General features: G+C 36.1%; 1 protein-coding gene across 3 annotated transcripts; it reads right to left on the bottom strand.

Moving 5' to 3' along the window:
• Positions 1 to 1,259: 1,259 nt before the first annotated feature.
• LOC140014558 (uncharacterized) lies at positions 1,260 to 5,674 on the bottom strand. Of its 3 annotated transcripts, none has more exons than XR_011821352.1 (6): positions 5,321 to 5,671; positions 2,943 to 3,146; positions 2,770 to 2,862; positions 2,594 to 2,695; positions 2,167 to 2,499; positions 1,260 to 1,902 (listed from the first exon to the last, which is right to left on the bottom strand). XR_011821352.1 is itself a non-coding variant. In XM_072065619.1 (6 exons), the coding sequence occupies exons 1-5, from the start codon at positions 3,422 to 3,424 to the stop codon at positions 2,353 to 2,355; spliced, it is 753 nt and encodes a 250-aa protein (XP_071921720.1). In that variant the 5' UTR covers positions 3,425 to 5,674; the 3' UTR covers positions 1,260 to 1,902; positions 2,167 to 2,352. The 3 variants fall into 3 exon arrangements, 2 of the variants coding, with proteins under 2 accessions (XP_071921720.1, XP_071921743.1); XM_072065619.1 differs by having other exon boundaries at positions 3,218 to 5,674; XM_072065642.1 differs by having other exon boundaries at positions 3,265 to 5,672.
• Between the last annotated feature and the right edge of the window lie 7,214 nt (positions 5,675 to 12,888).

Below are 12,888 nucleotides of genomic sequence, written 5' to 3'. Positions count from 1 at the left end.
TACATGATAAAGATAGTTGTATCTAACTATTTCAAAACATAAAGTCCCTCTCCTATTTGCATATAATAATAATCCCTAAAAACCATTTGAAAAAACTTTCATTCTATTATTAGATGCTTTTCAGAAGTCATTCAATAATAGTTTCATCCAAAGAGGAAAAAAATGAATTATAATTTTTTTTGTTAGGAACTTTTTCGTGATTATATAATCAATATTTCTTTTTGTTAAATTCCATGTTCCATTCTTTCTAGATTGAGATCAAAGATAATCTTTCACTTGGTGGTTAATAATTGCTCACTAATTTTTTTTCCCAATTTCCCCATACAGAGCAACAAACCAATAATAATTTAAAAAAAAAAGAAAATTTTCAATTGTTAAACGTTGCAAGAGAGTTTAGATGTGCCAATTCATGCATTGGGCTATGAGTTTGTGTTCTTATTAGGTGATAAAGTAATTCGAAGGGAAATTTGAAAATCATCAGGTTGATTGATATTCACTAAATCTGACATAATACGCCCTTTTGAAACCAAAAAGAAAAAGAAAGAAAATAAAAAGAACATAATGTGTCTTCGGAAGGATTCTCATACTTAAGTTATGCTAATTCTTAATTCCCAGTCCAAAAACAAGTATATAGTAATGAAGCTATAAGTATAGCTCAATGCACATCAGCAAATGCTAATGTCCAAGTAAAAATGTAACTTTGTCCACTACTACAAAAATACCCTTTTATGACATTTAAAAGCGTCATTATAGCTCGATGTAATGACGTTTCATCTATAATGACGCTCTGCTAAAAACGTCGTCCATTCTATGTTTACGACAGTTGCACGAGTCATAATTTATAATTCTGTTGGCATTTATAAACATCATTATTTATTGTTTTAATGATACTTTTAAATGACAAGAAATGCTACACAGGAGTTAAGGTTATATGAATCTAAAGTGATACTCTTAACTGTCATATATTGGATCTATCTTGACACTTCTATTATGTAAGTACAATAAAATATTATGAGACATTTGCAGTATAAGTAGAATGAAATATTTTGACACTTTATGGTGTAATTAGATTAGGTTGTTCTGACACTTGTTAACATGAAATTTTGTGAATATTATGAACCGTAAAAATCGAAGTGGTGACACTTTTAAGTGTCAATACATCATATTGCATTAGCCCTGTGAACCATCCGGATTTTTATACCCAAAAGTAGAAATCACATTTCATCCTGCCTGCACAATGTAGATTCTAATTTTTGGAATAATAAAGTTATCAGTACCACCTTATAAAAGAAAACCAAAGTGATTTACATTTTCATAGGCTGATAGTGCAATACAATCAGCCAAACTAGTGTAAAAGTACATCATCCAAGCAACTTACATGGCTGCTATATATATCAACGAATTACATGCTAATTAAGAGATTTTTCAACAGTGAGTATTGCAGTAGCATTTCCAATACATATCAAAAAACCAATACTTCAACAAGAACTCAACAAAAAACACCTTGACAATGTCTTCAAAAAATAGCCAGTTGACCCAAGGATCCTTTAGTTTTCTTCAAGATTCACATAAATCACATCTACAGCTCTTCTTTTACAGTTTTAATGTTAGAAAATAAATAAAAACTAAGTTATACAAATGATAAAGATAAGATAAAAAGATTACTAGGTTTATTGGCCAAGCAATAGCTACTCCAATTGCATCTCCAATCTTGCGAAAATTATGGTATGGCCTCATTAGCTCTTCATCATTCTCCACAGGCACATTCACATGGATTTCACACCAATGTGATCCCAAAGGTGTGTCACCAACTTCAGCAGTTGGATCCAAATTTCTAACCACTCCAACAGCACAAATTTTGTTCGAATCAACCATGCTTTTTATTGTAATTTTATCCCCAACCTTGAAAACAAATTTTATAAAGCATATAACCAGATATAAGAGAGCAAGTCTTGAACAGATATTCAATACATAGTACCACAAGAACCAACCCAAAATGACAGCCACAACAAGTACCAAAACCAAAGTGCAGTCCATTACAATCAATAATGATATCCAAAACAAGAATCTCAACAATTAAATAACATATAGCAATTATGAACTTGCTCATGAAAATCATTTGCGAACGCAGCATCTAAAGAAAGTCATAATTGAGCTATTTATTACCTTTATCGGCCGAAGAATAGCATTTGTAGAATGTGAAGTAGATCTTTGCTGAGATGGTGAATTTTGTCCTTGTGATCCTCCGTGTTGAATTGATTCTAGTTGCTGGAGTCTTCGCTCCATTTTTGACATCGCAGCTCTTTGTTCCATAACCAAGCGAAAACATGTTGAACGACTTGGTATATCACCTCACAAATCAGATTGTGTAACTCCTAAACCATATGTACGAACTCTTCCACTCTTTTCTTCACCCATTACTTTTGCAAACACGTCATTCCTACCCACACTATCTTCTTCTCCTTCTGGAAGTTGATTTTTTAAGCTTTCCATCTCCTCCTAAAATTAACAATTCAAAGTTACTATATTCTCGTTCTTATTGTAACAGAAAAAGTTTGTTTATGAATGAAGTGAATAAGTAGCAATAACATACCATTTTTTCCCCAGCTTCATAACTAGATGGCACTGCATTAGAATTAGTGTAGCATATGGTGAACATATCTACTCTAGAGAGAGAATGCCCAACCTCTCTTTCCTACATATAATAGTACATCCAAAGAATATATCAGAATCAAAAATTAGACGTTGTTACCAATTTATATGTTATACCTTATCTACTCGAACTTGAGCGAATGGCTTTTTCCCTGTACTATGATTCATCTTTTTCTTCTCTCGGTGTTCCTTGTTTGTTGCAGATATTCTCTACATATTTAAACATAACACAAAATAGTTAAGTATAGGCAAACAGAAAACAGGATCACGACTATGATAATATTTCATACCTTTGACTCTTCGGAAAGCCAGTTAGTCAAGATATTTCTCCATTGCTGTGGAAGAACTCGTTTTGATCTTTTAAGCACCTGACTTTCAATTGCCTCATTTGGATTGAAATAAGTTTTCTTGAGAGCATGCTTCCAACTTCTCCATTTCTTTCCTACTGATTGCTTAACTAGTTCTTCTACGCCAACAGGAAGATCAAATTTTTCCTATAATATTGGATACTTAATTAAAAGAGAACAAGCATTCAACTAATGTAGTACGTTCAAGAAATGGATACCTTTACTACATTTATCATGTCATTCTTTAAAGACTTGGGAACCTTACGCCAACTATCAATGTCAATTGGTGCATATTTTCCAATTCTTGCCAATGCTCCCAAAAATTCATTGAATTTGCTTCTATTTGTACCAACTGGCTGACCAAATGTATTGAATTTCACTTTAATTCGCTTGTCAGTACCATGTCTACCCCAAATGTGTCTCATATAATTTGGTCCCCTAGTTTTCTTAGGCTGCTCATCATCAGAACCACCACTTGCAAGTATAATAGACAATTATGACATATATCTTATGAAGTTGAAACTGCATTGATGGAATAAGCTTGACTTAGTCACCACTTGATATATGCTATGTATGTAAGATGCACTTTGCATTAGAATCCTATGGGCAGAGCATTCTATATCAAGTTCAATACCAATGATGCAAATGTTAGTGGTAGGAAGTTCTAAGCCAATTTACCTACTTCAATTTTGGTCAAGTTTTGCAGCAAAGCCAGAAGATATTTAAAGAGAACACCTAATTGCTAACCATTTTAGGAAATCCTGGAGCTCCCAAAGAAGAAAAATGGGGTGACAAGGCTGGAGTCAAGCTCACGCAAAAGGGTCAAGTAAAAAGTCCTATTCTAGTAATTGCAAAGAAACTAGTACTGGCAGGCACATGAGGTACTAGCCAAGTGTTAAGTTGTCGAATGGCCTATGGGCAGCTATTCCTAATAGATATTGGCATCTCAAAAGTTGGAGAAAGACCAACTGCATTATGGGCCAACAACTATGCAGTGCAAGAAATTTTCAAGCTACTTCAATAACAGAACAAGATACAAATCAGGATCAATGAACTAGTAAAATGAATTCAGGTCCTACCTACAAATCCTAGCGTAAAAGCATTCTAGGTAATTTGATAACCATTCGGACAATGAACTAGTGCAAAGATGACTAAAAAGTCACTCTTCTTCACAATAAATTCAATTACAGCAAGAATTCTCCTAGCCAGAAGAGAATGCACATATTTGTAAAGAAAGTGAAATTTGAAAATGCACCATAAAATAAATAGAACCAGAAAATTCAGCAAGAAGACAGTAAATGCAGTAAAAAGAAACCCAAAAAGAAAGTAATAAAAAAAATTTCAGGCAATCATCTAAGTTTTTCCTTGCCAGAACTCCTCTTGGCTGCCGCCTTAACCTTCTCGATATACCCTTCAATAGGAGGTAAAAATTGGCCATAAATCAATTCGCCGGAAAGGGTCTCAAATCGAGGACCAAAGCAGCAGCCTTCAGACCCTCAGGTAATGCCTCAATAGCTTCTTTCTTACACCTCAAGAATGCAGACTCAGCAGCCTGTCTAGCTCTATGCTTCCTCATCAGAACCCTGCTATACTCCTTGGCAAGCCCAGCGTAATCAGAACCCTGCTATACTCATCAACCAAGCGTAATCATTATCTTACTTTTCAGCCCCATCTTTTCTCTCTCAGCTTCCCTAGCTTTTTCCTTATGCTTCAAGAATCTGATTGGGGAAGTCAAAGCCAAGCACTCGTCGACCAATTCATCAAATTCGAATTTTCTTCTGGGCCAACCTTCTTTCTGATTCGAATCACCCGACCCAGTTCCTTTATTGGTTGTTACCTTCGATCTCTTCAATGGCTGTGATCCTTTGATTTTAGATTTCCCTTTTGCAGTTCCGCTGACTAAGCATCTTTGTAGAGATTGATAACTCAAAGACTCCAGACAAGCGTATGATGAGCCTAAAGATCTCATTTTTCTAGCCTCAGCTATTCGCACCATTCTTTTACAGTTACAAAAGGTCCAATTTTCTGGGTCTAACGCTGGCAAAGGGAATGAGGAACGGCAATTTTGTTACCAGAGGTGAGGTTCTCTGAGGCAGCCGAAGAGTGGCAGAGGAATGAATCCAATTAAAATTTTAGTTATAGGGGGCAAAAAGAGTAGCACCCAAATTGAATGTCGAGTTGGGTGATGATTTTTAGCAAGGCACCGCCTGGGCAACCCTCCGTCACCCATCTTGCTCCTGCCCCATGTCCCACGCCGTCCCCGGAGAAGAAATAGAGTAATAAAAAAAAGTTATCAATTTTGTCTAAAATGTATAGGTTACCTGGTAGTAATCTTCCTTCAGATGTTGTTGTAAGTAGAAGAACAAGTCCTGAGAGTTGTTGGCGATTTCCAATGAACACCGTCCTCCACCGTTGCACTTCGGGCCTGACAGATCTCAAATATTACATATTTGTCTTCAAATTGGGGAGAATTAAAAATCGGGTAGAAGAAAGAGAAAGAAACAAGGGATTCGGTTGTGAGAGGGGTTAAGGATTTTGGCTTTTTTCAGAAAGAGTTAATGTGATTGAAGATTTTAGGAGAGAGAACTTGGATGAACAAAGAGTAAAGTTCAGTGGGTTCATTGGAGTAGTTAGAATTTTTCCCCCAAAAAAATGGCGCTGAAGTGTAGCGCCATTCTCTTTCCCGCGTTTGTTTTTCACTTTTTACTTCTATTTGGACGAATTAGAGTGATACGATGTCGTACTCGTCATTTTCTTTGTCACTGTAATGACGTTCCCTACTGCATGTTACATTAACTTTCTGTTGTGACACTTTTAAGAAAATGTCATATTAAGTGTGTGACTAAAGATCATTTTGTAGTAGTGCGTCATACTATTCATCACTATTTTAGATTATCCTTATAAGTGGATGGCAGGAATAAAATTTCTAGTTTCCTTTTCTTTCAGTTTTAGTATTTAATTTACCTAATACAAAAAATGGCTACAATTTTATCTTTTCTTAAGACACAAACAAAGAAAAAAACGGTGAAAGAAACAAAAGAAGCACAATGGAGAGCTTTCCGGTTGAAATGAACACTCTGTTGCATTTATGTTTAATTTAGAAAATTCATTGTCAATCAAATCCCTAATACAGCTTTAATTTTATTTCTTAAGTAAAACCCAAATCTTTCTAAATCAAACTCTATTCGTAAAGTACAACCACAAAGCCAATATTATAAAAATATCCTCAACATAGTAAAAATAAGACATTTAGATTTAGAAGCATGGCTAAGTCACTTGAATCTTGAGCGAGGGTATCATTGAAAAGTGAAAACTAAATCACTAAATCTTTATGCTTTTAAATTCCCTAATACAACTCTAATTTTATTTCTCAAGTAAAATTTAAAACTTTTTAAAATCAAACTCCGTTCATAAAGCATAACCACAAAGTCAATATTACAAAAATAACCTCAACATAGTAAAAATAAGATATTTAGATTGAGAAGTATGGCAAAGTTATTAGAATCGCTAACAAGGGTATTACTGAAAAGTGAAAACCAAATTATGACAGGTGTCGAATCTATTCAATAATAAAATATCTACTCGAGAAATATAGCAATGAGGAGGATCTCTCCACGGGGATTGGAAGAAATACGTTTCTTTTAGAATAAGATTTAATGGGGGGGTTTTGAATAATTAAAATAATTAATTAATTTGAACTAAAATAATTAAATGGAGTTAAACTAAAATTAAATCAATAAATAGTAAAACCTTAGCGAAAGGAGTAACTTTTTACATATGGTTCACACAATTGATTCTTGATGCAATAATAAATTCAACAGTTTATTCAGTGATAAACTAGTTATAGCTATCAACACGCTCTGATAACGAATTTTTCCTTACTTTATCGATAGTTAAGTTACGACCATTAACCATTTCCCTTATCAAAAGACAACCCTAACTACGATCGTAGGATTTAATCTCTCAATTACAATAAAAGATAGAAAAGTCTAGTTCTAACCAACAAACATACTACAAGAGTTTATTTAGATTGGATCGTATATTTTTCTGATACAAATCTAATCATGTCAGTCACCACAAAGATTAAAATAGCTAAACAATTACGGATTCAATTATTTTAATTGGCAGTAGATTATCTTGTTCAATCAAATATCGGGCCCTTGACATTTAACTAGACATAGCAATCAGAAGAAATTAATCCAAAAAACATACAAATACCAATGAATAAAAGAAAGAGAAAAAATTAATTCGATTTCATAGTTGATTGAAGAACCAAAATTTCAAATTATCCCTTGGCTAGAAAGGGGGTTTAGTTGTGTGACAGCCCAACCTCACCCTAAGGCGAACCAAAGGGCTTGGCGGACCGCCTGTCCAACTCTCGTCGGAACTCAGTCATACCTCAAACAAAAATCGGAATAAAACCATAGGAATATGAATAACAACAATCCAAAACTTAAAACGAAACTTATGTACATTGCTATCCCAAAAGGGAGTACAAACTTCGAATATACAAAGATTCTCAATTTTTCATACATCCAACCCGTGCCAAACGTTAGGGCGAGAACCATTACAAAAGAATCAAAAGAACTAGACTAGCTAGTCTATACCGGCTCTCGTCCTTGCTCGCCTTCCCCTGTTAAGGAAAATAAAACTAAAGGGAAGAGTTAAAAGCTCAGTGAGGTTCCGAACACATAATCAAACAAGAAGTTAAACACTATGTCAAGAAGCATTTACAATGGAAAGTGATAATAACATATTCATTAAAAGGATACGTGCTCACAGGGAGCCATTCATTCATTCATTCTCCTTTCATTCTCTTATTCCTCCAATCATTTGAAAATGCATTTTTGTAAGTAAAACCCCTCATTTGCATTGACATTCGTTCGTTCATTTCATTCACCCCCTTCTGGACGTTAGCCAGGCTCCACCAGACTACAAGGTAATACTCGAGTATACCAAACATTCACCCAGGGTCACCATATCTCCCGACCAAGTCCGCTTCTGGCTCGAGTCGATCGGTAACGAAGGGCAGGGCCCAGTTCAGCCAAAAGGCTTACATTCATGCACAAGTAATTTTCCAATCATTAAATCATTGCAAATTTCATATTCATTTAGATCGAGTGCGATAAAGTACACATTCGCCTAGAAAACTCGTTTTGGCAAACATTGGACGCATTTAACATATTATCAATCATTCATACAAGCCATATAATCAAGAAAATATAACAAACAAGAAACACTCACCTATTTACGTAAAATAACATCCAAAATATCCCTCCGGATATTACCCTCAGTCACCGACAAAACCTAAGAGTAAACGAGAGAAAATATTACAGTTCATCTAGCAAACACAATTAAGTGTAATCGAAGAAACCCGACTAATTACGAGTAAAATATATAAAGATGACTTTAAAGTGAAAAGAGGCATTTGGATTGGAAGATGAAAATAACTAAGGGTTTCACAAACCAAATGTAAAACGAAACTAAAAGGGTTATAAAATTTCCAACGGAAAACGCTTGGACCGAAGACAAATCAGAATCCGGCTAGCTAGGCTAAAGAAATATTTTTCTGAATCGTTTATGTGGCTCAAAATCAATATATATATATATATATATTCAAGTAGATATTATATAACAAGTGCTTGATGAAAATCATGTGAAAAGAAAGCTAAACAAACCCTAAGTGCACACCTAAAACCTCACTTGATAAAATTAGGGTTTGCAGCCGAGAAACCCTTAGCAATTTTTCTTTATTTTGGAAAGAAATGAGTAAACATTTGAAGTTCAAAACTTGATATTTGTAACTAAGTATCATGCTTAAAACGGTTGTCACATTCACCATGCGAAAAGGTACAAGTTCAAATGGAATCTAGTTCAAGTAACACCATTAAAGTGGACCTAAGTGAGTCTAAGAAAAGTAAGTCCAACGTATCCCCAAATCACCTTTCAAATCTCACTTTTACTTATTCAAACTTCAAGAAAATAAACAGACAGCATTTCCCCTTAATTTCTTCACTTTCCATCCTACAATCACAGACCAAATCTCATCCCAAATCAAATACAGTTTCACATACAAATCATAGGCGATAAAACACCTTTCGGCATAACAACCACAACCGAAGCTATACTTATCGGATGGAAACGAATCTTATGGGGTTTCGAAGCCAAGACATATACCTACATTTCTTATGAAGACCTCCAAAGCCAAATCATACATTTTCATGGTCAAAAATGGAAATCTCCACGAAAACAGAAATCTGTTCGCGAAACAGGGCTCATGGGCAGTCAAGGGTATTTCGGTCATTTCACATGCTACAGTACTCGGATCGAGCTGAAATTTCGTAGGTAGCTGGATAACACCATTTGCTACAACTTTCATGTTTAACCTAAGCCTAATTCATCCTTCATCATGGCCAAACAGAACCGACTAGAACAGGGTAAGATGAAACCCTAAACTGGAATTTCCGCACCAAACCAGAAATATTCCGCAACCAATCATATCCAACATATACCAATCTCCATTTTACAGTATAACAAGCCATCAATCCATGACTAAACAATAATTATGATATTAAAAAAGAAAAATCACTAATAAATCAAAAATCCATCAAAACTCCACTTTCAACCATAAAACCCACCACAAATCAACATATTTAGCCACTAAAGCCACTAATTTGACATTAGCAAGATCAAAGAGAAAGTTTCAAGGCACCTTAACACTTCAAGAAATATGGTAGTTTAGTTCTTCCTCCTTCAAAATAACTCCACCAAAACCTTCAAGCTTCCTTAATGACCACTTGTATGGTGTGGTTTGTGATTTGGTTGGCTAAAACACAAGATTTGAGCAAGAAATGAAGCTAGAAAATGAAGAACTTTTCCCTCTTGTTTTGCTCCTCAAGAAGGCCGGCCAAGACAAAGAAAAATAGAAGAAAATTGGGTCAAAATTGATTTTTAGTAAAAGTAAAGAAAGTTAGGCAAGTCCAACTTTCAAGCGTGTCGTGACACATGGCACTCTTAATGGTTCAAGCTTATCTTCTTTTTTCCAATGGTTAATCTATCTAGCTAATCTCTAATTATCTCCTAGCACCTTGTAAAATAATAACACTTAGCACAAAAATCACGTAATCACCAAAATTTTATCACACTAGCGGGTCCCACGTCTATAATGCGTTTCAAATTTAACATACACTAACTTATACTAGGAAAATGATTTAAAACTGTACTTGCTTATAAAAATGCATAGAAACTTTAATATTTTAAAGGCAAGTATAAAAATATAGGCAAAAAATAAAATAATGCCTAGAAAATGTGAAAATTTTCGGGTTCTCACACTCTCTCCCTCTTAAGAAATTTCGTCCTTGAAATTTTTACCTTCATTTGCCTCAGACGAGTCCGGAACTGTTTGGTTGTCTAACGCATAAACTTTTGCCGGTATACTTGTTCGGCTCCCTCTTTCATTTGCTTGTTTTGATTTGGCTCCCTCCAGTTGCGGGGTACTACTTTCACGTGACTGTCTCCTCGGACAGTTGCTAATTTGATGATCACCACTTCCGCAAATCAAACACTTCCACCCTTTCCACCAACAGTCATTCTCGGTGTGATTGGCCTTTCCACAGTAGGCACAAGTCAAGTGAGAAGCCATCCTTTGGTTTTCTTGAGAAATCTCCCCATGTCCGATTTAGCTTTCTTTTGTAGACCTTTCATCTACCACCCCTAATGTCCATGGTGGCGCGGAATAACGGGTTCACTTTCTGCACTTTAGAGGGTGCTATAGATTCATTAGGTTCCTCAATCACACTACCAGATACACCTCTTTTCCGAGTTTGGGAGGCTTTTACCTGTGCCTTTGCATTCTCAATTCATTGGACTTTCTCAAGAGTCTCCGTAAACGTATTAACCTGAACCGCCTCTAGAGCTTCTTGAATTTCCAAATTCAATCCCTGTATAAACTGTCTCACTCTTCTCTGTTCCGTGGCCACTAATTCGGAAGCAAACTTGGATAGTTTGGTAAATTTCGTTTCATATTCAGCCACACTTAAGATTCCCTGGCGTAGCCCAATAAATTCATCTTTCCTCCTTTCTTGGACTAAAGGTGAGAGGTATTTCTCGTTAAATTCTCTTATAAAGTTCGCTCATGTCCACACAGTCCGTTCTCTTTCTCACTTTGCTTTAATTACATTCCACCATACTCGGGCCGGTCCTTCAAATTGGAACACCGCAAAGTTCACTTGCCTTTGCTCAGTGTAGTTCAAAGCTGTGAAAATATTCACCATGGCCTCTAACCATTGTTCAGCGATGTCTGGATCAGACCCTCCAGCGAATTTTGGAGATACAAATTTTTGAAACCTCTCAAGAGCCTTATCCTCACCTATCTCAGGGTTTTGGGGCTGGTTCACGAGCATTTGACCTTGTTGATCCACCAGTCTTGCTAAGATATTCGTCATTTGTTGTATTGCCGTCGTCATTTCGTCTCCGGCTTCAACCCTCGGTCCTTGTGCTTGCTCGGCCGATGTTTCCCTTTCTTCTCTTGGTTCTTGGGCTCGCTTAGCTCCACGATCACGTCCACGTCCACGACTACGTCTCCCGTCCATATATATATATTTTTCTCTCTCTCTTTTCTTTTCTTTTCCAAAAGATAACTTAAATAAATAAACGGAGTAAATTGTCGAAAACAACACGATCTAACGTACCAAGTACACAAAGAAACATATGCACGACATAACATACCATAACATACCATATATACAAGAAAACATATCACATTAGACAGATAATCAGAAGTAGTCACTATCACACATGTAGGTATTATCATACCACAAACAAAAGTCATGTAGTAACAATACAAGGGCAAATCAAATGAAAAGGCAATATGTCGTCCCAGTCTCAGTTAAATAACCCCGTCCGATCTCTCACGTCACTTTCTATCCAAACTAGGCGTCCGTTGACCTCTTGTACTCATTCTAGCCAAACAAAGCCTGTTCAGATTCCCAAAATGCAAGTACTCGGGCACGAGAATCCGAAATAAGATAATTCACATCTCGAGCTGGCCAGTCCCAAAGGTAAACTATCTACAATCGAGATTCCTACCTGACGTACCTATCTATTGTCCTCAAATATCATAAGAAAGATTTAAGGCCTATAACACTTATGATTCATAGCTTATGGTCGACCGAGCACTTAGTCCTTCATACTTATTCACCACTTAGCCCAACCTCACTCCGCACAAAGACCACGTGAAGCAGGCTCTGATACCAACTGTGACAGCCCCACCTCATTCTAAGGCGAACCAAAGGGTTTGGCGGACCGCCTGCCCAGCTCTCGCCGAGACTCAGTCATACCTCAAACAAAAATCGGAATAAAACCATAAGAATACGAATAATAACAATCCAAAACTTAAAGCGAAACTTATGTACATTGCTATCCCAAAAGGGAGTACAAACTTTGAATATACAAAGATTCTCAATTCTTCATACATCCAGCCCGTGCCAAATGCTAGGGCGAGAACCATTACAAAAGAATCAAAAGAACTAGACTGGCTAGTCTATACCGGCTCTCGTCCTTGCTCGTCTTCCTCTGTTAAGGAAAACAAAACTAAAGGAATGAGTTAAAAACTTAGTCAGGTTTCGAACACATAATCAAAAAAGAAGTTAAACACTATGTCAAGAAGCATTTACAATGGAAAGCGATAATAACACATTCATTAAAAAGATACGTGCTTACAGGGAGCCATTCATTCATTCATTCTCCTTTCATTTCCTTATTCCTCCAATCATTTGAAAATGCATTTTTGTAAGTAAAACCCCTCATTTGCATTGACATTCGTTGTTCATTTCATTCACCCCCTCCTGGACGTTGGTCAGGCTCCACCAGACTATAAGGTAATACTCGA

This window comes from Coffea arabica, chromosome 1c, assembly GCF_036785885.1.
Source record: "Coffea arabica cultivar ET-39 chromosome 1c, Coffea Arabica ET-39 HiFi, whole genome shotgun sequence".
Classification (NCBI taxonomy): domain Eukaryota; kingdom Viridiplantae; phylum Streptophyta; class Magnoliopsida; order Gentianales; family Rubiaceae; genus Coffea; species Coffea arabica.
Note: the sequence above shows the minus strand (reverse complement) of the source record. Positions and strands in the feature narration are given on the sequence as shown.